This window comes from Schistocerca piceifrons, chromosome 6, assembly GCF_021461385.2.
Source record: "Schistocerca piceifrons isolate TAMUIC-IGC-003096 chromosome 6, iqSchPice1.1, whole genome shotgun sequence".
NCBI classification, from domain to species: Eukaryota; Metazoa; Arthropoda; class Insecta; order Orthoptera; family Acrididae; genus Schistocerca; species Schistocerca piceifrons.
The window spans coordinates 298562411-298589236 of record NC_060143.1 but is presented as its reverse complement, the minus strand read 5'-3'; the positions used below and the strand labels follow the sequence as shown (position 1 = coordinate 298589236).

General features: G+C 38.2%; 1 protein-coding gene across 1 annotated transcript in view; it reads left to right on the top strand.

Moving 5' to 3' along the window:
- The window catches only part of LOC124802918 (multidrug resistance-associated protein 1-like), a 370137-nt gene that overhangs the window by 238803 nt on the left and 104508 nt on the right, over positions 1 to 26826 (top strand). Inside the window, 3 exon segments of the mRNA XM_047263989.1 lie at positions 5703 to 5992; positions 10244 to 10390; positions 23235 to 23319. Coding sequence (XP_047119945.1) covers positions 5703 to 5992; positions 10244 to 10390; positions 23235 to 23319 — 522 coding nt within the window.

Here is a 26826-nt window from a genome sequence, read left to right as displayed (position 1 = left end):
AATTGACTAGATATAGACACTAATAAAGATCTCTATTATTTATTTGGATTTGTGCAAATCTAAATTGCAAGAAATCAAATGGTCAGTCACTGACACTTCTGCAGGTTTCCTTAAATCTTGTTCATTAGAGAAGTTGCGTGCCTTCTTGGCTGCTTGAAGTTCTATTACACATGGGCAATGTGGAGAAAGATATGTAACAAACCATAATAAGATAGGATAATTTTGCTACTGAGGAAAAAGCAAGAATGTGAACATAGTTTCAGAAATGTTGTACGCTTTCTTTGGCCTGTCCTTTTCCAGGACTAACTTACTGAAATAGTTATAAAATGTAAGAAACACTGCAGAAAGGAAAAGTGCTAGAAAGAAAGGAAAAAAAAGGTTGTTCTGCAGTTTCAGATTTCACTTCTTTTGTGGAGAAGGCTCTAGATGGATACAAGAGCATAAGCATTGTGTATATATTGACAGTGATGTGCAGCTCTGACATCTACTGTGGCCAATGGAATGCAGTCACTTTCTGTTTAGAGAATGCCTGGATTGTACTTACAATGCAGTACTATGTCATAGACAACACTTGGCAAAGAGTGAGGGAAATTTATCCATGTTTGTTGCTTGAGGACTACATTTAATCTTTACAGAAATACACCAACAAAAACATTTGAAAGAGATCTAAAACAGTAGGTATGAAGATTCTTTAATTTACGTAGGAGAAAAGCTTAATCTTAATTTTCAGTTTTCAGAACTGTTAGGAAGGTGAGCAAAGGGCCAGAGAAAACTTTAATCAAATTACATAAATGAAATCAAGCTACATAAATAAATAAATAAGTCAAATTACATAAGTCTGACAACATAATTGCCATGTATGAAAATCACTACATTTGCAAAGACAGATAGTTTTGTGTAATGCCTTCTGTTAACTTCAAATTCAAGTTATTGGTGTATGTGCAACCTCAGCTGTCAAAAATATAAAATCCAGATATTCATAGACCGAGCAAGGTGGCGCAGTGGTTAGCACACTGGACTCGCATTCGGGAGGACGACTGTTCAATCCTGCATTTGGCCATCCTGATTTAGGTTTTCCATGATTTCCCTAAATCGCTCCAGGCAAAGGCCGGGATGGTTCCTTTGAAAGGGCATGGCCGATTTTCTTCACCATCCTTCTCTAATCTGATGAGACCGATGACCTCTCTGTTTGGTGTCCTCCCCCAAACAACACCAATACACCAGATATTCATACAAAGACAGCCTAATGTTAGAAATGGAAGCCTCCCCCCCCCCCCCCAGACTGGCGCAGGTACAGAAGCAGTATTTAGTAGTTTTACAGTAGTGTGATCTTACTTCATGAATAATGCATATGAGGTTGGAATCACTTTCCAAATTTTGTGTCTGGTGAGTGTGACGTCGGTAAAAAGCATGAGAATATATAGTCATTACTTCTTGGGACAATGTTTTTAAAGATATGAAAACCTATTATAGTAAGTAATTGTGGCAGACTAAAACTGATAAAGAGAGCTAGCATATATTTCTCAGTGAATTATTCTTGTCCTCCATTTTGTGTGGATAGAGCTATTCACAGCCTCAGCTGTTAGAGGACTACAGTTGTACTTCATACTTTATTCAGGGATGTTACCTTTCCTCATGTGAAGTTGACTGCGTGTTCTTGGTTTGGACATTAGCTGTTGCTGTTGTTGTTTCTGTTTAGATAACACCATAATAGTTTCAAAAATGTGGAATAATACATTGGACATTGCCTATAATAATCTGTTCTCTTACTTCAAACAGTGATACCCATCTTATTACATTATATCATACCAAGGTTTCCTACATCTGTAAAAGGTTTTCTGAAGATCTGTTATTGACTAAAATGCACACCCAACTTGTTTCACGTTGTTTCCGTGTTAAAACATTTTGATGTCTTAACACTGAATAGTAAATTTATGGAGTTATGGAAAACGATGTATGTCTTCCAAATCTGCACTCGTGGAAATGGGATGGATGGGAGACGTAGCATCTAGTAAGTGTGGCACTGTAAGTTATTACCTACAGTGCATTTAAGGAAAACAAATCTTCCAAAACATGAGTACAATAAACTGTAACAAAATTAGCATTTAAAAACAGGTAAACAAAAAGAGCCATCAATTTCTTTTATTAAATATTGCGGTAATCCAGATGCAAGTTTCATGTTCATCTTTTATCAGTGATAGATGCTTTCTGAGAAAGGCTGAGAGGCTCATCACATTCCAGTCAAGTATTGGCCTTATTGTTGTGTACAAACAGCAACCCATGTAACCACCATACATAATGTATTTATGTGGAATTAAAATTTTATTTCCTGTAATATCTTGCTAGTACTATACAGGGTGGTCAGAAATTCCTGTTAAAAATTTCTAGGACATGTAGAGGGTAGTGAGTACATAACATTTTGAATAGGAACCCATGTCCGGAATCGTATCGTTTCTGTTCTACGACAGTTTCAATTCAGATGTGTACCTCGTCAACGTTTGCTTAGGGCAAGAGAAACGTCTGAGTTCCCTGTCCTGGTATGCAAAAGGATAGACACAATGACGTGTACTACATCAAACGATCCCCATATTTCACTTATTTTCAGCTTTGCTGTGAGACTGAGTCAATACCTGTGCATCCCCGATAGAGGAAACATGGCGCAGTACACGTTTGCGGAATACACAGACATGCTCCTTAAGTATGGCAAAGCCGGAGGTAACGGAAGAGCTGCTAGTTGACTGTATCACGAAAGTTTTCCACACCATCACATTCCATCGCACAAACTGTTTGCCCAAGTTACACAGTGGCTATAAGAAATGGGTACCTTCACTGTGAGTAGGCAGGACTGTGGTGCTCCACAGCGACGCCGCACTCCTGAATTTGAAGAAGGTGTACTGTGTTGCACTGAAGATAGCGCATCCATGAGTTCGCGAATAATTGCGTGTGCAATGGCTGTTAGTCACAGTATCATCTAGGACGTCCTGCATGATCAACAATTACACCCATATACTTGCAAAGGGCACACACTAGGAGTCCAGCAGACTTTCCACAACATGTTGCCTTTCGCACATGGTTCCTGCACCGTTGCATCGACGTGCGCCTGTTTCCAAATCAAGTTCTCTTCACAGATGAATGTAGGTTCACAAGGGATTATGTTCTGAATGCTCGAAATAGCCATGTCTGGGTGGATGAAAACCCCCATGCCACGTATTTTCAGGGATTTCAAGGCAGGTTTGGAATTAACGTTTGGGCAGGTATTCTGGACGGTCATGTGTTTGGACCATACGTCCTTCCATCCAAGCTCATGGGTCCTCCATATTTAGTCTTCCTACGACACCTAATGAACCCATTCTTGGAAGCTGTGCCATTGAATGTCCATCAGGAAATGTGGTTTCAGCATGATGGAGCACCACCTCACTTTTCACTGGCTGTCTGGAGACATCTCCACAGATGATATGGTGAAAGATGGATGGTGGTCCAACTGCATGGCTGCCACAATCGCCGGATTTAACTCTTATGTATTACATCTTGTGGAATCGTATGAAGAGCCTAATTTATGAGGCTCCTCTAGAGACAGAGGAAGATCTGGTGGTATGAGTTCCGGCCGCTGCACAAGACATTGAAGACACACCAGGTGCGATAGAGTGAGTGTACCAGAACATGCTTCAGAGGTACAATGTGTGTAACAACGTTGGTGGTCGTCACATCGAGCTGCTGTTGTAATGCATTGGTACTTTGCGGCTGGTGCTGTAGATGCTGAGTTCTTGTTGTTGTTGACTAATGTCAACCATAAAGTGTATGTTGTAATGCAAATGCATAAGTAATAATGGAATGAGTCGGTATTCTTTTCAAATGGATTGCAACAATTGTACTGGGTCATGCCTAAGTACATTCCTCATGTGGGTGTGGATGAGATAATCATCTGCATTGAAACTGCTGTAGAACGGAGACGATACATTTCCAGATATGGGTTCGTATTCAAAATGTTATGTGCTCACTACCCTCTACATGTCCTAGAAGTTTGTAACGGGGATTTGCGACCACCCTGTATATCCATAGCAAAAAGTAGAACGAGCACTAGACCTGTATGTTGCAATGACTACTCCTGTTTATAAGTCTCATATTTCATCACTATACAAACTTTGTTGGGTCTACCTACTGTCTGTGCAGTTTGTGCATGTCACATTTACCATCCAATTGTGAGTGACTGGACCAGGTAAAATTCCTGTGCTGTCTTCAGAAAAACAATAGCACCTGTATCATACTCTTGTTGTTAACTGAGAAAAATCAATCAGTTACATGGCTTACACAAAGTTGGTGACAAAACACATTCATTTTGGACAATACACTTTCATAGCAAGAATATTCTTTCTGGCTTGTTTACCCCCCATGCTACGGTTTGTACAGGACAGAATGAAACTATGTGATGTAAGCCCATTTCACTACATCAAATGCTGATGTAAAATACTTCGCTTTTAAATGTAGTTGCAGTCAACTGCTGATACATCCACCTTCCATGTGAGATTTCTATCTACTCTTCTCTGAAAATTTGGTGTCATTCACTGCCTTTACAATAGAGTCATTGTGATGGAGTAATGTAACCCCAAACAAAATCATGTCAGAAACTGACTATTTTGTGCTAAATCTCAGTGGAGTCAGAATATTAGCAGTGAACCATGAACTCATTTCCACTGACACATTGTGTGCATCATTATTCATTTCTGATTTGAATCTCTAATGGTTATACATATATTTTCAGCAAATTAAACAGCTTTCAAGCTTTTATAACCTAGTGTACCAAATGATTTAATGTGTTTGTAAAATAGCTGAAATATGGTCCCCTGAGGAGTGACCCAATGAAATGGAAGTTTCCCTAACTCTTTTCTGGTTAATGTTGGAATAACTTACTCAAAAGTCATTTTGAATTTCTTCAGCCAGTCACTCTCAAGACCTCATTTGTACTGAGAAGTTACACTCGGGTTCTTCCATGTGTGGATGTATTGTGAGATGTGAATAACTTTACAGTTTATTATTCACTGTTCCATAGCCATATCAGCTATAGTTGTTACTATGAGGTCACACGACAGGCTGCAATAAAATATTACTACTGCTACACACATCTAGGAGTGATGACTATTTTCAATCATTGTCTTCACTTGCTTCACGTATGTGAAAGAAAATATGTTCACAATTATAATATGCACAGTACGGAAAACATAGAAATTCCAAACTGTTTTCCAACAGTGGCTGTTAAAATGTTCAGAATTGGTGAAATTTTGAGAAAAGATGTCACAAAACTTGCACGAAAAACCCCTATACAGTTTAAATTTCTTCTTTTTCAGTGAAATGGCAAATTGGACTGCCTAAAAATTCAGAAATGGGGTGAACATGTACTTGCTAAAAAATGCTCACACTCTGTCGTTAAGTGTTACACTATACTTAAGGCTAATTTATTCTTGTATTATAATGCATCTGTAAACTGAACTGTGTAAAACTGAAGCAGTCTATCCAGTCTTGACTGGTGAATGGTGTAACTATGGTAATTAATGGTAAATGGTAATAGTGTTTAATCTACTAAGATCACAGGTTATCTTGATCTGTGTGTCTGTGTATACTTTTCCCATCTCGGTTTCATTACAGTTGTAAACCAGTAATGTTTGTAAACATTAAATTAAAACATTGTATTTGGTTTCTGAATACAGGTCCATCCGTGCTTGCTGGTCTCGCAGTCATGATAATCATGATACCGCTTAATGCCTATGTAGCAAATAGAGTAAAAACACTTCAGATGCGTCAAATGAAATATAAAGATGAAAGGGTAAAACTTATGAATGAAGTCCTAAATGGGATGAAAGTTTTAAAACTGTATGCTTGGGAGCCATCATTTGAACAAGAGGTTTCAAGAATAAGAAACAAAGAAATCAAAGTACTGAAGCAATTGGCATATCTCAATGCAATAACATCATTTATATGGTCCTGTGCTCCTTTCCTGGTAAGGCAACATAATTAATTTATATATGACATCAGTAACTTAACGTTCCTTTTACATTTATATTGAGGGAAAAGGATTCAATATTTCAAGTACTTGCTAAATACAGAAAGTTTTTCAGGCATTCACATGGTATGCGCATGTGCTACTGCATACTTTTGCTTGACATAAAATTATATGGTAGAAAGTGGATAAATTTTCTGAACTGAACAGAAATGATGAAGTGGTTGCTGTGTGGAAATGTGTAAAAGTAAAGGTTGAGGTTCTTTGTATTTACCTTGCTGTAAAGATAATTGTGTCAATTGCTATAGCTTTATGAAAAGTGTATCACTTGTGAAAACCTTTTAACAGCATGCAGGTGCAGAATTATATTGAAACTTCTTGCAAATGTGAACAGAGAGAATTAAGGATTGTGTGTACATGCAAAGATTGTACAGCAGATTCAAAGGGTCTTCTACTTCACTGATTTACTCATTCACTGATCCATTCATCAGTGGATTCTGTTCCATAGTGGCTGATATGAAGCAGAACATTGTGGGAGTGGAATGATCTGTTATGTACTAGCACTTACAGTTCCAGCAGCATTTGGAAAGCGGTGTTCATTGTTTTCTTAAAATGGATAACAATTTTTTCTTAATGGAATCAATAATAGCAGTAATGTGTGTTTTGTGACCCATTAAAGCACATCATCAGTACCACAATTATTAAATTTTTTAATAGAATTTTACGCACAATTTGTTAAGATGCTCTTAATATTACTTACCAAGTCAAAAAGTTTGAGTTTCTTGATCTGTATCAGTTTTTAATGAAGGTATGTACAGCTCTTTTTGTAGAAAAGCTTTGTAGGATGGAAACTGTAAGACCACTCTAATACTGTATAAATGGTTCTTGGGTGAGACGTCGGATGTCATAGTGAAAACTCCACAATATTTCATCAGCGCAACTGGCCGACATCTTCAGGTGCGACGAACACACTGTTAAGGCATGACTATAGCCCCCTATTTATGCCAATCTTATGCAAGAAGTGCACATGCATGAAGGCACCAAATTCGATGGCCAATAGTGACGATATCAACCAATAATTGGAAGGACAGCAACGGCTCCTGCAAGACGAAGAACGAAAGACTTCAGTGCACGCGCAGAGGCTGCCGCTTCTGGTCTGCGCTGCCATCGTCTGCCCCAGTGACCTCTGTCAGAAGCCGCAAGCAAAAATGCACATCCGCATTGGCGCGTGACCATCCTCCCATTGTGAACAAAATTCTTATGTTGCTGGCGAATCGTCATCCGTCGTATGACCAATAGTACTCCTCTTCGCTCGATGCGACTTCAATATGGCCACTGCTGGATCCCAAGCTGTTCTGAGCTGAAAGCCCGTGTCTCTTTTTAGAAGATTCGTCGAGCTACGTATTTCCACTGCTTCCTTACTAACACTGTCCCAGTACAAACTCGTCGATGTGAGAATTTTGGTGTGTTGATAATTCATAGAATGGCCTGTACTGAGACAATGCTCGGCCACTGCAGACTTCTCTGGTTGCTCCAGACGAGTGTAGTGTTGGTGTTCAGTACACCTCTCTTCTACAGTACGACAAGTTTGTCCGATGTACAACTGCCGCAGCTACAAGGAATCTCATAAACACCGGGTCTTCTTAGGCCAAGGCTGTCCTTAGATGAGCCCAAGGAGCTCTGAGTTTTGCCGGCAGACGAAAGACACATTTAACTTTATACCTCTTCAATTATCTTCCTATTTTTGAAGAGACACTGCCTAAGTATGGCAAGATGACCACTCCCCTTTGTTCTTTGCCTTCTTCAGTTCCTCCCGGGTGTAAGGCACGGCGAATCTCCTGTTCGGAATATCCATTTTGTTGGAAAGTGGTACGCAGATGGAGTAGCTCATTGGATAAGCTGTCAGAGTCTGATATGGCTCGTGCTCTGTGAACCAACATCCCAAGTATGCTACTTTGTTGCATAGGATGGTGACAGCTAGTGGCCTGTAAGTATAACTCCATGTTTTGGTTTACGGTACACTGCTTGACCTAATGTGCCATCTTCTTTTCTCCGTACCAACATGTCCAGGAATGGAAGTTCACTGTTTTTCTCCATCTCCATAGTGAATTTGATGCTGGGATGAAGCGAGTTAAGATGCTCAAGAAATACATTCAGCAGTGCCGTGAGGCCAGATAACAAAAGTGTCGTCCATATATCGCCACAAACCCACAGGTTTCAAATCCGATGACTGGAGTGCTCTCTCCTCAAAGTCTTAAGACTTGCACCATCATATATACTCCCAAGTTTTGACATAGTCTCACTTTTTACTCGAGTACCATTGCAGGAATTGTAGTTCCTCATTAGCGAGAAGCTGGATAGGGAACTTTTAGACTTATTCCAACATATCTTCACCTCTACTTACTTTCTATTCAGTGGACGATACTTAGTGTGTGAAATGCTTGTGAGATTCTGCTGATTATAATATTCAAGAGAATAGCATCTGCTAAAAAAGCCCAAACTTTTTGAAGTGATAAAGAAGTATTTTAGTAACATATTGTTTGCAGCATTGTATTTGTCACAATCTCTTCAATAACTTCATTCTCTGACATGGTTAATAAAGTATTGGGTTTCAGACTTGTTGCTGTTGTTGAAATCAATGGTGCTACTATGTTACAGCAATTTTTGCCATGTGGAACAACAGTGCTATGTGAAATTAAGCATGGAAGTGAGGAAACATTCACAAAAATGTTTGAACTTTTGAAGCAAGCTTACTAAGATAATACTCCGTGTGAATGACAATGTTACAGATGATTCAGTTTAGAACTGGTCATCAATCGGATAGATAGTCCTCAACTACCTTAACTGTAAGCAATGAAATTTAAAGAATCCATGCTTTTGATAGTGCTAAGGCATTGTTAGAGAATGTGCAGAAGTTGGACTGTTGGTTTGTCAAGAGATTTAAAGTGTAAACTTGAATGTGCATAAATTTACAAAAAGTATGCTACAGGTTTGATGACAGAGATCAAAACAACATACATTAACGTTTGTGAGGAATTTCTTGAACAATCTGATAATCCAGTACATTCATACCAATTTCACGACAGGCAATGAATGTGGTTTACAGTTACAATATTGGGACAGATTCCAATCATCACTGATGTCAGCAAAGGACTGTTGCACTGAAGGAACTAGACAGAGTTTTGATCCTTTTTATAAGTGATGTCCAGGTTTTCATTTTTATTTGTGTGAAAGTATTTATACACTATCAAAGTACACTTTTGTTAATAGAAATTGTATTTTGTTTTTGTTAATACTAGATTGTAACATGTACTGCCCCCCCCCCCTCCCCCCCCCCTCCCCCCCCCCCTCTTCCCGGACATGGTTTTTCTGTTTCGTAGGTAGTCAGTCCCAACGAAGATTGTTGATGGGGTATTTCAAACAATATTGATTTACTTATTATTACAAAACAATTGATAATTATTGATTTTAGCAGTGATAAACTACGGTAGCTGTGGTTGGTTTTTTTTTTTCTCATGGATTAAATAATGAAATACTGGAATTGTTCTCTTATAACTCTGCTTATGAAAGAGTCGCAGCTTTAATGATTTTGAAGGCAAATTCTATCCTTGACTCAAAATAGCACACTGGATATTGTTTCAAATATCACATCAGCAACTTCGTTAACGCTGACCCTACGTATGCAGAAAATAGAAATTATTCCCATCATTTATGTAATTTGACTGTTATAACACAGCAATACATGCATGTTTTGACACACTTCTAACATTATCTTATGCTGATTTTTTTTTTTTTTTTTTTTTTTTTTTTTTTTTTTTTTTTTTTTTTTTTTTTTTTTTTTAAGTGTTACAGTTACAGTGAATGACGGCAGCAGCAACAATCAATATGGAAATATATTTACTCTGAAGATGTGGTGAAATTGAACAAATATTAATGAGAAACTTTTTCCACAGCTACTGCAGACTTGGTGAAATTTTAAAGCTAAACAATTCATAAACTTGTCCTTATGAGTATATAAATTCTTGCATTACTATTCTGAAGTGAGCAAACTAAGAGAGCCAGTGAATGGTCCATAAGCAATTAAAGGTAGTCATATTTGCGAATGTAAGTCATCAGCAATAAAACTCCAAAGAATATTTCACAGTTTAAGGACACGTTTGTGTGTTGTGGTTATTGGTTCAGGTTTACTATAAATTACACAAGTATTATATGAATAATGTTCATTAAATGTTTTTATGACATGCATTTTAGGTATCCCTAACAACCTTTGCCACATATATTATGTGGGATGAGAAAAATGTTCTGGATCCCGAGAAGGCATTTGTATGCCTAACCCTGTTCAACATGATCCGTATGCCCCTGACCATGCTTCCTATGTTAATAGTGTTTGTCGTACAGGTGAGCCTGAACCAATCTTAATTGTAGGCCTTCCCCGCCATTACGCTTCTCTTTGCTTTTTCTTTGTTTCAATCTTTCTTTCTCTTTTTGATTTCTCATGGCACTGAATATGTCTTGGAATTGTTTCACACCACCCACATTTATGTTGGTTACAGGGGGGTGTTCATGGTTATGTGGAGGTTGTAGTAATGTGTAACACTTGCTTGTGCTTAAGGATTTGATTGGTAAAGTGGGAAAGATTTGTAACTTTTTTTTAGTTGGTTTTCTGATAGAATACTGTGCCATAATTCTTTACAGGGATTGGTTCGTTAAATGTGGGTAATGTTTGGAATATTCACAACATTAGTTTTGTACCTTAGTAATATCAGAAGAGTCCAACAACATATTACTCTGTATAAAACTGTTTTATTAGGTTAAATGCTTGTATTCATTTAAAGGTGATGTAAGATAAACTAAGGTTAGTGGCTGCACTAGTGGTTACATCACAGTGGATCTCTTGTGTAATACGTAATAAATATTCTTAATACTTACCTAATGAAATCTTTGTTACTCCTGTATTTTTCTAAATTGAAATGTGCTGCTGCTCCTTCCAGTAAGCTGTTTTTGTGTGCATAATTTAGTGGCTCCCAGATAACAACTTAAATAATTACAATCACATTCCAACAAGTTCACACATTTTGCACTTCATCTGGCATACTGAAAGTGATTGAAATTTTACCCCCTCCCCTTTTGCTTCCAAAATTTAGTATACCATCCACAATTAAGATTCTGATTGATGTCGAACAAGGGAACTTGCAAACAATGGAACAGCTTCTCCATGTATTTCATCATTTTTATAGAACAGTGTAGGAGATCATCGTTTTCCCTGGGCGATTATCAACAGTGGATTTTTACATTACAGTCCTGATCTATTTCTCATTTCCATGTGAGAAAGGAGTGGTTTACTGCCAGCCTTTGGTCCATTGTAACATAGACACTATTATTCTCAGGAAATTTGGTACATGCAATTGGAGAGCGAAGAATACTGGAGTCAAATTACTTGATTAGAAATTTGTTAACAGGGCCATGAGATTTTTAGAAAAAGATAAAGAAAGACGTCAGTCTTCATGTATTGCCAGAAAATACCAAAGGATATTTGACTTTTGTCTGCTCTGTTTAGGTATCTCTAGTCTCCTTTGCGTCATTCATACTTTCAAAGGAAGAAAATGTGCTGGACTCGAAAACGGCATTTGTATCATTGTCATTGTTTAACATTTTACGTTTCCCACTGTCGATGCTTCCTATGCTGATTTCCAATTTGGTGCAGGTAAGGACTTATACTTTTAATTTTCAACTTTTCATTTCCTTGAAAATGACCGGAAAGATTTTATTTTTGGTTTTTGCTTGTTTTTGTGAACAGCAGATGTGTACATTTTTCATAATTGTTAAACTGAAGCCATAATTTTTTAACCTTTTTTTTCAAAATTAATTTTTGTTGCCATATTTTATATATTTTTATTTTTTCTCTTTGAAATTAAAGCTGCATTTCTGTCAAAATGAGTTAAAAAGTGTGCATGGAGTGGTGTTCAGATCTTCATTCCTTGATTGTGTGGTATTCTGAGATGAAGTTCTCTCTTGCCTGGCATTCAGCATGCTTACTGAGCTTGAGGATAAGAATCTGTTTAATCCAGCTTAAAAGAATTCTGATTGAATTGCCGTTTCTCTTAAAAAATTTCTGAGCCAGCTCGTAGGCTTGGTACGTGACGAACTATGCAAAATCATTTGTGCTTCATATCTGTGTCATAAGAGATGTAGACAAGAGCCACTAGGCAATCTGTGTAAGGTGACAGGCAGCTGGATTTGCTCGCTTCTTCCATAAACAAAATTGCTATGAAATTCATTGTATTTAAATATGCTGTGTACTGATAGAGGACTTAAAACTGTAGATAAAAGTAGTGTGTAGCTGCTGTTACTGCTCTCTCTTCCTGTTGTAATTTCTTACTGAGGACTGTGATGCTGTTTGGCAACTTATGTTTGGTTCATTTCTTTCATTAATTTCTTCCACAGTGTTGAGTTTTCTCACTGTTGTATCATTAACTATTTAAATATGTGTTTCTGCTTTACTTATTACATTTGTTAAAAACCTATGACAATGTATTTCAAAGTCTATGTCATTGGTCTGTCCAGCCTACAGTTCCTGCTTTATGGCTGCTGTAGTTAATTCATGTGCATAGTATCAACCAGCTACTATTTTTATGTCCATCACAGCTCAGTGGTGTCTCTATTTCCATTCACTTTACAATACCTTAAATAATGTGTCTGCGTGCCTCACATGTTGCCGCTAATTTTCTTCACATCTTCATAAAAAAAAATCTTGTCTCATTTGTGCATTTGCGGGCACTGTAGTGGAGTAGAACAGCAATATTTACTTAAACATGCTTCTTAATTACGTTCTTCACATTACAGTTTCTTGTATCTTGTGCTAAGAGTGGAAGTAAGAGCAATGTCATATATTTTCCCTGTAAAGCAAACTTGAAAGTTTTGTTTCTATATTTGATGTAACAGCTACACATCTAATCTAAAAATTTCATGTCAAGCAGTGGTGTTCAATTTATTAGGTCTTGGCTATGCACTGTATAGTTCAGGAACCTAGAAGTCTTATTGTAATGTAGCTTCACAATTATTTCACCCACCCTCATCCTACAAAATGTTTCTCAGTGCCCTCTACTCAGGAAGGTGGCCTAGTGAATATCTTGTGTAACTTAGTAGCAGGAGATTTATCAACAAAAATAATAAATTTTTGAAAATATAATTGAATAGGTAAAAAAAATCTACTCACCAAACAGAGGCAGGAGAAAAAAAACATACAAAGCTTATGGAAATCTACAACCTTTCAGAGTCCAGTGTCTCCTCCTTTTGGCAGAAGGATTAAAGGGGAAGGAAGTGGGATGAAGGAAAGATTGCACATTTCTTTAACCTGTTGCTACTTGGCATGTAGACTTCTTTATGTATCACTTTACTTGCAGAAACCTGCAGAAAATATGGGATTGCATTAAAATTTGACTACATATTTCTTCTGCGTGCCCTTGGACAGCAGTGATAACTATTTCTGCGGTTTTAATGAACAGCAATGTGTCTTTCTGCTGTCCTTGTTGTTACTGAAACTTTGTCTGTCTTCCACTATTGAAGACATTGTAGACACATTTCAAGTGCACTTACATAATTTAGTAACAGAAGTCTTCTGTCATAACTACACCCAGAATTTTCTGTCCAGACTATATGAGCTCCCACAAAGGTTGAATTGTTGTCAGTTCAGCTGCTGTTATTGACAATATTTTTAATTGACTTCTTCCATGGCAGCTGTGATACACAATTCATTTTCAGGGATTCTCTCTTTGATATAACCACATCCAGCAGTGGAACTCTTATATCGAACTTCCATGGCAGATATACATTTTTTTACTTCTCCATGGATCGCTGGTGAAATTATTTCATTGATTTGGTCCTCTGTCCACACAAACAAATTGTTTCTCTTTAAGTGTATCACCTTTTTTAGTTACTATGTGTAAACTCATATATATACAAACACCAATTTCAACATTTCCAAAGAAAAAGCTATTATGTAGACATCTTCAGCTAAATGACAGACACAAAATGAGAGAGAAAAAAATGGGACTGACAGTCAAGATGTATTGACTGGAAAATCCCATCTGTGTCAAGAGTCCAAAAACACTTACACACCTGCATCAGTCGTGGCATACGGTACTGGTGGAAACATTTCCTTGTAGTAGCCAATTTGGTTTACAGTTACTAACATAACTGTGGGTTCAGGAGCAAGTGCTGCACCAAATTTCTGAAAGAAAGAAAAAGAATTGCTTGTAATATTCAGTACCACAGATACAGTAGTGGTTTGAATGAGAGGATTTACATACTAATTCATTTCATGCTTGCTTTTCCTGTTATATTAACATTATGTAAATAACTCTTCGGCCATTCTAACACATATAGCTATGTGTATGCATGTATGTGCTTCATTGTTACATATTGTAGGTGATATTTACATTCCTAACTTTGACTGGACTGTTTCACAAATACAGGGTGAGCCAAGATAAGCTGAATTTAAGTAATCAATATATGACAAAAAGACGGAAACCTATTTATGTGCATTTCTATCTCCACAGTTAATGCTGGCAGTGTTGAACTGTACAGTCCATCTGTAGGCAGTGTGAATATGTGTTACGAATATTCTTTTATGTGGAGAACAAAATATTTTCCAATACTGAGTATCAGTTCTCTTACGCAGTTCAGTTTATCTCGGCCCACACATTATTTCTTTTACATATTTTAGTAGCAGTGTATTACTGTAGTGTTACATTGAAATCTCAGTACAATGACATCATCAGACCAAAAAAGCTGTAAGGAGACATGCAAAAGCAATTCTCATTATGGCAGTCTTGCAGGTAATTAAACAATGCATTCTAACAAAGTTAAAGAAATAGAAGTATTGAGTCACATATTATTCAAAATTTTAATAAAAAAAACATGAATGCCCAAATATTTGTGTTATGCACAGAATGAAATTAAATATTTCGAGTTTTGATAGTATCTGCTTTCTAAAAATGTTCATTGTGGTAGTTACATTTAAATTGTTAAAACAATTTTGAAACAGTTTGGTCTTAGTGGATTGCACAAAATGGTAAATTAAGTTTAAAAAGTTGAGTTATTAGTATTGGTGCAGTATGTTTTTCTGCTGTGCTAAGAGTCTTCAGCCCCACTTCATCTCTCTCTGGAAGATTCATTACACACAGCTCTCTTCAATTTGTTTTGGATGAATACAAAGAACAAAACATTGTCTCTTGCTACATATCGATTTAGTTGGTAAGAAAACCAGTGTGCAAGACAGTAATGTGACTTCAGAAGTTATTGCAGTTGGAGACTATTATAGTCATACACTACTGTTCAGAGAAATGGAAACAAGCAGCTTGAGAGATGTAATAACACTGAAATTTATTCCACCAATTGTGGACATGACACTACACAAATTATTAGATTTACAGACCTGCACATACACTGTGACTGTGGAAATTCAGTACAGAGTAGTGCCACCACGTGCTGCAGTCAGAGCTGCTAGATACCTGGCATGGAATCAAAGAGTGCCTGAACACGCTGCTGGGGAATACTTTGCCACATGGTTTATCAGTGCATCCATAAAGCATCAACTGTGGCTGCAAGAGGACCTGAATGAACAATTTGCTGACCAACCGTATCCCAGTCATGTTCGATGGGTAACACATCGGGCAAACTGGCAGGCCAGGGAGGCAGTGGTACCCATTGTTCTTTGAAGAAAGGTATATGTGTCTTGCTATATGCAGCCAGATATTGTCTTGCTGAAATATGGCGTGAAGAATGACCTGCAGGAGGAGCAGTGCCATGGGGTGTAGAAACTCTGTTGCGGCAGTAGCTATTCATATTGCCCTCAAGACGTAGGTGGCGAGATTGCATGTTATAAGCAATGGTCCCCCACACCACGTCCATTGTACTGCCCAGTAATGCTGTTTGCCTGATTGTGTTCACTGCAGTGGCACTGACTGTGTTTGTTGCCATAACTGTATGACAAGTTGAAGCCAGACTCGTCCAAAAACACTACATTTTGCCACCCAGCACGCCACCGTCATTGTCTGTGTTCCCATTGCAGTATGTGGTGTTGGAGGATTTTGGCCAGTGGAAACTGATGCAGTGGCGTGTGTACTACCAGTCCAGCCTGCAGATGACAACATTGAACAGTTGATGCAGATGTGTCCACCGCCGTTGTAGTGGAAGGAGGTGTTCTGTCTGTTATGGCCAAGTGGACAAGATGGTGGTCATCTTGTGCTGTGGTCACATTGTGTTGTCCATTACTTGGTTGGCACTTTTACGGCCCCCTTCTCTCTGTTGGTTTCACATACACCTCACTGTATCATGTATTGTGCCCTGTACAAGATGCAATTTCATGGAATGACAGACTGGCCTCCTGGAGACTAATCATTCTTTCCCATTCGAACACTCGCACATGTCGATATTTCGCCTGTGATCTTGGCAATGCATAGTGACACTTCATTATTCATTTACCTCTCTGCCATTAAAATCACTTACTATGGTTCTGCTGTTCTACATCTGCTCTTAACATGGTGTGTTGGAGACCATTGGTTCCGAGTGTTTTACTTTTTTACAAACAGTAGTTCAGTTATCATTTAACCGTCAAGTAGTATGGTGGTTTGAGATGAAATAGATGGTGCTGTTGGATCAGATCCTGTCTGCTCCCTTTCCAATGGAGTTACCGTATTTACTCGAATCTAAGCCGCACTTTTTTTCCGGTTTTTGTAATCCAAAAAACCGCCTGCGGCTTAGAATCGAGTGCAAAGTAAGCGGAAGTTCTGAAAAATGTTGGTGGGTGCCGCCACAACTAACTTCTGCTGTCGAATATATGTAGCGCTACACAGGCATGCTTTGCAGCTACAAAGATAAATACTGGCGCCAAAACCTCTGCGTCAGCAAATAAATTAAAAAAAAAAAAAAAAAAAAAAAAAAAAAAAAAAAAAAAAAAAAAAAAAAAAAAAAAAAAAAAAAAAAAAGTGGAAGACGAGCTTTTTTCTCTCTGCCTCGAGTTTCGACCACTGCATTTTCATACATTATCCAACTAAGTAAATACAAATTCCGTATTGTTCATCTTTGAAAGTAGCAGCATTTCAATGTACTACGAAAATCCAGCTGGCAAGACTGTTTGAGATGTTTGTCAATATGGCCAACTCTACGTTCTGAATTTTTTCCTACCTGTGAGAAGAGATGGTTGCTAATAGGAACTTTTATGAATTGTGAATCACATGCAATATTCTCTTCACCATAAGAATAACATGAATACAAACATTTTGCCATGTATTCTCTGCTGTTGCTATCTCATTTAAATCCTGTCTGCCTAATAAACTACGAAACTAGAGTGAGACAACAGCAAACGCGGAAGAATATACATAGCATGTCATGTTTGTATTCGTATTATTCTTATGCCTAATAGTGATACAGTCGGAAATGAAGCACGGCAATTGACTAGATTTTTAAATCTAAGATGACTCTAATTTCTGTGCAGAATGTAATGTACTAAAGAGGCGTCCGCGAAGATTTTCAAATGGAGAAAATTTTTCGCTAAACTCTCGTTCAGAACATCTTCTATCATAAGCAGTCTATTATTTGGTGCTTGTTGATCATTATCAAAGAAAGCATCAGTGCAAGTAACAACAAATAGCAGTCTCTTGCCATTGTTTCGCTAATGAGACGATTCCTCTCTTTTTTTTTTAATTGTAAGCAGCGGTAGCGCGCACAAAAACAAGCCATGCTGCGAGCGGCGACAGGTCGTAAACACTCATTATCAGAATGCAACAAACGATGCATGACACAGTACAGTAATGCATTTTCAGGTTAGAGTGACTCAAACACCTACAACAAAGAGAACGGCATTTACCAGATCAAAGAAAAATAAGCAATCACTTCAAACCAGACGAAGCTCGTGAAAAAGGAAGGGTATCCGTATAAATACGGACGGAGCACCTGACGCATAGCAATGGCTACCTGGTAAAGCTTAGCTGGAGGCTTACGACTCGAACCAAACTACTGTAGCTGTATCGTCATTCATTCGACCTAAATTGTGTGTCATATTACAATGGACCAACTTTGTTTCGATTTGGAGGTGCGGCCTAAAACTTTTCTATCCCCTTGAATTTCGAGCCTCAAATTTCAGGTGCGGCTTAGATTCGAGTGCGGCTTAGATTCGAGTAAATATGGTAGTGTAGAGATACAGTGCATAATGATACTTAGTATCCATAAATTTCATTGTTTAAAAGTATGTTAAATCACAAAAATCCTTTGTGTGGAAATTCTTTATAATCATTAGGCGTTAGTAGCCTTCAAATTCATATCAAAATACCTACACAAAATTAAATGAGAGTATGGTCCTTTTTGACAAAATGCAAAATAATACAAGCAAAAATATAATTTTTCTGTAAATAGATAAAGAGTATAGTGCACCTGTTACACTATACTGTTTTATCAGATACATATGAATGGCATTTGGCACAAAATTCATTTCCATTTGCATCTTTTGAAGCATCACACAACTTAAATGTTCTTAATTTAATTTGCAAATTCTGATTGGCTGTGACAGGGAATACTTTCCGCAGCTCTTCACCTTTTCCCAAGACTTCTGCAGTTTCCACGCGAAAAGCTCTCACCTCGCAGTATTCGAGCATTCCTTTTTCCATTAAGAACAACTTTACAGTTCCAGCAGAGGCTGCTGACAATATGGATAATAGTATCTTACACTTGGTTGTCCATTGTTTCTGTATAAACTCATGTGAAATGAACAAGTTGTTACATTTCAGCTGCTTCCTATTACTGATACAGTAACTCCCAAGAACACATTGATCAGTATGGGTAAATTACCCTTCTCTTTCTGTATATTCTTTTCCAGTACTTGGGATACCTTAAATGTAATAGAACATTCTGACTTCACATATTTAAACTATGTTTAGACCAAGCTTATTAGGGTTTGATGGTATAAATATTTTGAAGGGATGCTGAGCACATTAACTGAGCAATGTTTCATCTGCTGTCAAGTACTCTGATGGGTTGTAGTACTGCAGACAAATGTAACCCCTATTTTCTGAAAAGCAGCTAATTTATCTACAGCTTTTCTCATCTCCCTAGTATTTTCGTCGTCTTTCAAGATACCACTCATGAGCAAGAAATCAATGAAAGCTATTATCTGTCCTGTCTGTTGGGTATAAAAATTAATATCTTGGGTCACTCTTCTTAAGATTTGAGTGCTCTATTTCATTACTAGTATGACAAACGATGTTTCCCATCATTTCGTGCAAGTCATAAAAAGTGAGAATAAGGTTTTTTCATTTGTAATCCCCATGCCTTCCCTTGAAATCCAATCACGTGAGTAATCATATTTGATGAGGTGGTTCATGAATATCTTGAATGTAAAGGCTTTTCAGTCTAGTTTGTGTTCTCATCCACCCCTAACTCGATCTCCTATTATCCATTCCTTCTCAGTCACTCTTGTAGCTCTCACGCCCATCTTCTATATCACTATTCATGATGCTTCCAGTTCTAAATCTTATAAACTGCTCCGCATGTGAGGACAGCCTTCATCCCCACACATGAGATTAGCATGCCGACTTCTCATCAGGGTGCTGATGATCTTGATGTCGAACACCCCTCACCTCAAATCATCGTCAGTTTCAAATCCTGAGACGGGGCTTCTAGGTCAAGGTTGTGCAGTCATCTCGATCTGAAGTATCCTCTTGATGATCAAACGCAGCTGGAACTGCTTCAGGTGTACATGACAGTTGTTTCCAAGCCATTTTTGGATCAAAACCTTGATAAAGGCCCATAGCAAAGTTAGTAACGTGACTAGTACAGTAGGGTGGGAAATTACCAGGAATCCAATAGCTTATGCGAAAACTTTTAAAGTACAGTGCCAAAGACTCCTACATGATAAAACAGCAGTCACTCCAGTGGCTAGTGCACAACTGGCTGGCACGTTCCCTGCTTGTCTCAACTTTCTACAATGAGAAGGTAAGTAGAATGAAGGGGACATTGAACCTTTTACTCATATCCGATCCCCCGGAATACTGTTTGATAGTTGATTGAAATGCATTCACATTGCAACAATAGAATTTGAGGCAAGAATAAATTATTTTGTACTGCTACTGGTATTATTGTTATTTATGCTATTGTTGTACTGAGATTTCATTGTACATTCAAAAATTTTATATTTAATGTAGTTCCTTTTTTCCACTCCACACCAGTAATAAATGCATGGAAAGTTGTGTATTTACTTTCAGTTTTATGCAGTCATATCTTTCCCTTCCTGTAGTTTTACGTACAAGATATGTATGCAACTTTGGTTAATTGTTGAAATCTGAACTATTCGAAACATTTAAAGGTAAGTCATTGGGTAGATATGTAGATGTCGATTTGATTGAATTGATGAACATTACAGAAGTAAGCTCTAAAGATTTTATACACTGTTCAGCCAGAAAATTATGCGCATATGTGCAATAGCACGTTGGTTGACCTTTGTTGGGAAAGCAGTTTCAATTCACTGTAGGATTATTTCTAAAAAGGTTTACTGCGGGATAGTAAGTGAATGACCTCTCATGATCCCACACAGGTAACACAATTCCTGCAGTTCACAAATGGTGCTTCATTAGGTCTGACATGTACCTCAATGAATCTCAGATGGAACACTGTTGGGACACCTTCGTTTTTGTGAAAACAACTACAGCACAGTGCCAAAGACACTAACATTGAAGAGATAAAATTGGCCTGCCATAATACATATGAAGTTCATGTCTTAGTGGAACAACCACAGTTGTGCCAGATGTGCGACCATGTAACATGCTACCATTACTGACCTGCATATATTCCTCATTGAACATATAAAGCAGCTATTTTCCTTGGAGATTGTACATCCTGATATGGCCAGCAATGTTACAAATGTATAAGCAGTTTCTTTCACGTGACAGGACAACTCATTTCTGTTGTGAGAACCAATTAGACCTTCCTATACCATATGGAAGTCATAACTGATTGTCATTGTATCAACAATGGCTGCAAAATTTTCCGCTTGTAACAGTTTCCTTGAACAAAAACACTGGATGTCCAGGATGGAATAACAATATTAAAGAAAGAATCAGTCACTGATAAAGTTATTTTTTTCTCTATCCAATTAGATAATAATAATAATAATATAATATAATTATATATATGTATAATTATATAATATAATATAATAATATATTCACCATATAGAGGTGACGTTGAGTCGCAACAGGCAGAATGAGCAGATTGCTGTATGTTCAACCTTTTGGACAAAAGGCCTTCTTCCAAAGTAGAAAATGCGCATGCCTGGCCACTGTCTCAGGCTGCTGTGGCCCACCTGCAGACTATATATTGCGTCGCGGTTGTTGGGGATAAGAGGGCAGGGGTTGGGGCTGGGGCTGGGGGTTGTTGGTAAAGAAACAGCTGAGCAACCAAGTTACCATATTTGCTTCCTAACACAATGTGCTTCTCTTAAATGACTGCTTGCTTCACATTCTGTGCCATTTGGATTCTTCCTGCCAAAACCAGCTTTCTTGAATTGCACAGGTGGGAAATCTCTCTGCACTGTAGCCATTGTTCCTGTAACCCCAGTGGCCTCGACCTACCCTCTTCCCTGTCCTCTGTCTACCTACCCTCTTCCCTGCTCCCATTCCAGCACTACACATGCCTTCTATTCTGCCAGTGCATCTTTTTCCTTCTGTGCTTCTCTCCTCTCCTCTCCTCTCCTCTCCCCATTCCCCTTCCACAGCACAGCCTCCTGTTTCTGCACCTAGCAGCCTCATCTCCACAACAAATCCCTGCATACTCACGGGCAGTGCAAGATCTATTATTCCTATCCTGTTCGACCTCATACCACCTCCGAGCCCCCATCGCCTGCTCCATATTGCTGCTCATGTCAGACGCAATTGCACTTGTAGTCCACAGTTGGGCCACAACAGCCAGAGAGAGAGAGAGAGAGAGAGAGAGAGAGAGAGAGAGAGAGAGAGAGAGAGAGAGAGAGCCCTCCCCAAGTAAGGTTGTTTAGCAGTCTTTTTATTGTGTACGTCTGTGGCTCAACACCACGTCAGTCATGAGTTTGAATCTATGCTTTTCATAATAGTGTTGTCAACCGAGTGATTGGAAATAATAGCGTCTTCCCCAGTAAGGTATACTGCCATCATATGCATCAGAGAGGTCTCATAGTGCATCACTTACTGTTTGCGACATAGTCATGTTTATATCTGTAGTTGACTGGTGCTCCTAATCTTCTGGCTGTTTTATGAAAATGAATGAAACATAATTAGCTGATAAGGTTGGTTGGTTTACTATAATAGACAGTTCTGGATAAAAAGAGTAGTAGTTTCAAATAATTATTCTGGAGACTACTTAGACCACCAATCGCTACAAAGTTGAAGCCGTTAGTGATGAATGGGTGCTCTGAATATTTGTTGTTGTGTGTATTGATCCTGTAATCATTATAGGAACTAAAACTGGAAGAGAACTACATACTCTTTGTGTGATATTTTAATCAGCAAGCAGATATTGGAATAAAATGACTATGATCTGAACTGAGAAAGAGGGATCAAGCATTTTGTTGCATGGCTTAGTAAGGGTATGGAAAGCAGTTACATGGGAGGAGGAAGGGGTTAAAGATTGGTCTCTGAACTTGATGGTTGGAAATCTTTGTATGTTATCAGGTGTTGATGTTATGTATACTTCTATTCAAACAGTGTGTGAGGCCCCCCCCCCCCCCCCCCCACACCAACCATATATTTCCATCTGCAATCATATTTAGTTATGCTCTAATGTTCAGATTCATGTTTTGGGGTAGTGACTGCTTCATTCTTGGTACTTCATGAATGTGATAACCCATAATAAAATTTTATTTATTTATGATTAAAAAGTTGTTGCCTTAACTTGAAAATAACAATACAGGAAACAGTTCATTTGTACTTGTTCCCTCGAAATGATGGACTGCTGTAAATATCAATATTTAAGGCCCTCGTCATGTTCCACATCGTGGTGCGTGCCTGTGAACATAATCAATAGAAGACACGATCTGTAATATATATGTGTAAATGCTTTTCTTCTATTGAAATGTACAGAAACTGGGAGCATTAACTGCACATTTCAGAGCATTCTGTTCATTACTTGGGGCTTTGTTATGAAATTAGTTGGAAGTATTTTTAATTTGTAATTGGTGTTTGCCACTGTGTGATAGTAACTGTGTATCTCTGATCTCCAGGCAAATGTGTCAATAAAGAGAATGAATAAGTTCATGAATTGTGAAGAACTGGACCCCAATAATGTTACACATGATTATTCTGACAGTAAGTACAACTTCAGTGATTCAGCATATTAAGTTTGTTAGGCTATAGGATTTATTTAAATATGTGCTATTATTTAGAACATAAGAGGAGTTCTATTCATTCAGCCATTATCACATCATATTCCCTCAATTACATCATGAAGGGAGGTCTTTTGGCATGTGGAAAGAATAGATATATACATTAACAAGCAGAAGTAATCAGTGCTGGCTACTGCTGTAAAGTTTCCTAACAAAAACTAGCACTAATCTAATCAATCTGATAGTTATGGTACTTACTTCTCGATTAGCTCTACATGTAGGTTATGAAAAAAGCAACCACTTCAAAAAGCACTTACTCCTTTTCCTACACTACTCAATTGCCATTACTATTTTATTCTTCAAAGCATTAGTCTATACCACTGGTTCCAACTTTCCCGAGACCATAATCCCCGAATACTATCAGATACCAGCCAGTACTTCAAATACAGCTTAACACCCAACTAAATATTAGGTTCAAAAATGGTGTCCAGATTAAGAACCCAAAATCTTCGAATTTAGGTGTATTATTGTGGTAACATTTTTTATTGTTTCTGTTTATTGACTTGGATTTTGATCCTTTACTGTCAGTCATCAGTTACCATGAATTTGCAGTCTTCTTACTCTGATAAAAACAATCTATGGAAATGCATCTTAGGTGCTTGATCACTGCCTTGTGAACATGTCATTGCAGCATATATTTCTTCATTTTTTTTTTGTCACAACTCGGAGACAACTACTGTTCTGAATACAGAATGAAGTAGCCAAGTGCTGCACAGGATCTTTGAATTCACTCATGTCACATCAGGAATTTGTTCAGAGAGTGAAGAGAGATTGGAGGGCCAATCCCTAAAAACCTCAGCTCACTAGTACGAGGGAAAGCTGAAAAGAAATGCATCCAAATTTTCTATGTGAAAGGTCTTAGTGTTTTAAATTAAACAAACATTCTTAATATTCTACATCTTTACCCTTCATGTTTATTTATTTGCAGCCCTTACAATTGTAGTCTCTAACATTGCAGTGTGTGACATAACTGTTCATGTGTGAGAAATACCTTGCTGTAATCCGGTTCGAATTCAAAGAGTTCATCCACAAGTGGAGCACCCTTTCCTTCAGTATGGCAATGAATGATCTCTCTCTCTCTCTCTCTCTCTCACTCTCACACACTCTCACACACTCTCACACACTCTCACACACTCTCACACACTCTCACACACTCTCACACACTCTCACACACTCTCACACACTCTCACACACTCTCACACACTCTCTCTCACTCTCTCTCACTCTCACACACTCTCTCTCACTCTCTCTCTCTCTCTCTCTCTCTCTCTCTCTCTCTCTCTCTCTCTCTCTCTCACACTCTCTCACACTCTCACACACACTCGCACACGCACACGCACACGCACTAACACTGCAACATCTGCATCAATCTGACACCTCGGGTTCATCACCACCAATCACTCTCCAAGTGATCCCAACATCGCCCCATCCAATGGTTATGTTTCCAAAACTTAAAGAACATGGACTTAACTTTGATAGTGATGAAGCAGTGCAAGCAGAGGTGGGCTTGTGCCTCTGTCAACAAAGTCGAACATTCTACAGTGACTTTATCAACAAACCATTTTCTCCATGGGCGAAATGATTGTTGCCAGGGTTACTGTTGAGAAAAAAATATATGGACATGAAGAATAAAGAGTTCTTGCATAAAAAAATGTGGAGGTACTACTTTCCAGTGTGTCTCATACATCTGCTCCCCAATCATAATGCCATTGGAGACTGCATCAATCACCCAACAGTCAGTTGAGACGATCATGCTTCTGTGAGTATTTGTTGTGAAGAGATATCCTAGGAATTAATATTAAATGCTTACCTGAAAACTGCTTAGAGCAGGTAGTTAGGATGCAAACTCATTAGGAAAAAATATTAGATCCAATGGCAACAAATGGACCTTACCTTTATCAAGGTAAAATGGTATGGGTGTTAACATCAAAACTTATCTCTGTGACCACAAGAAAATTGTATCAGTGATAACCAAATAATAAACAGCAACTAAAACAATTAATAAGATTTGTACAACTAGTAGACTAAGTAACGTATGTACAAGGTTACCTAATAGTAGGGACTCTACATGGTATACATTCCAGAACTCGGCAATAATTGCACAGTACACATGAAACACAGCATTAAGCTGTGAATAAAGGGATTCGAAAGGCAAACGTATGAACTGCAGCAAAATTTTATCAAAGGACGTTTCAGAAAACCCAAAGAAATTCTTGCCACCAATCTTTTGTTACTTCTGTGTTGTCTTCTCTTTTTTGAATACTTAATTCCACTCCGTTGAGCCACTTCTCCTTAATCTTGCGCTGCCATATTCATCTTGTGCATCTTCCTAGACAACCTCTTATAACGCATGCCTTCCAACACCCATACGATATGAACCTTTATCCCCTCAATTTTATCTTGCAAAGGTTCTCATATGTTGTCTCCCTAACATTCAGCTCTCATCTTTTTGATTTTTGTTACACAAGACTGAAGACTGACTTCACAAAAACTTCATTTAGTTGCTTGGACATTAGTTCTTCTCTTGGCATTCTAGTCCAGGTCTGTACAGCACTTAACAGGATGATATAATGTTTGATGTGATTCCCATATCTTCCTCCCTCCTCCCCCTCCCCCTCCCCCCCTCCCCCTCCCCCTCCCCTCCCCCTCCCCTTCCCCTCCTCCCCATGTTTGTCTTCCATAAAAGGCTACACTCCGGACACACATACCTTCAGATCAGATAACCTAACACATTAAATTTATATTCAGTGTTAACAGATTTCTCTTGCAAAAATACTTCTCTTGCTGTTTCCAGTAAGCATTGTATATCCTTTCTGCTTCTGACGTCATTAGTCATTTCGGTGCTGAGTTAGGAAAAATAGTCTATACGAGAGTGAGTCAAATGAAAACCTTAAATATTTTTTTAAATATTATTTATTGTGCAGAAGTGGTACAAATGCAAGTCCTCCAGCCCTTACAAAGTGCATAAATTCCTTTAGAAAAAAGCTCTTTTGGTAGTCCGCGCAACCACTCATGCACCACATGGCATACCTCTTCATCAGAATGGAATGTCTTTCCTCCCATTGCGTCTTTGAGTGGTCCAAACATACGTAAATCACTTGGGGGCAAGGTCTGGTGAGTATGGTGAATGAGGAAGACACTCAAAATGCAGGTCTGTGATTGTTGCAACTGTTGTATGGACAGTGTGGGGCCTTCATTGTCATGTTGCAAAAGGACACTTTGCAATCAATATCGCTTTTTTTTTTTTTTTTTTAGGAGATCTGTGTATGATGCACTGGTGACAGTGGTCCCTCTAGGCATGTAATGCTGCAAAATGACACATTTTTCGTCCCAAAAGAGGGTCAGCATAACCTTCCCTGCTGATGGTTTTGTTCGAAACTACTTTGGTTTGGGTGATGAGGAATGGCACCATTCCTTGGTTGCTCTTCAT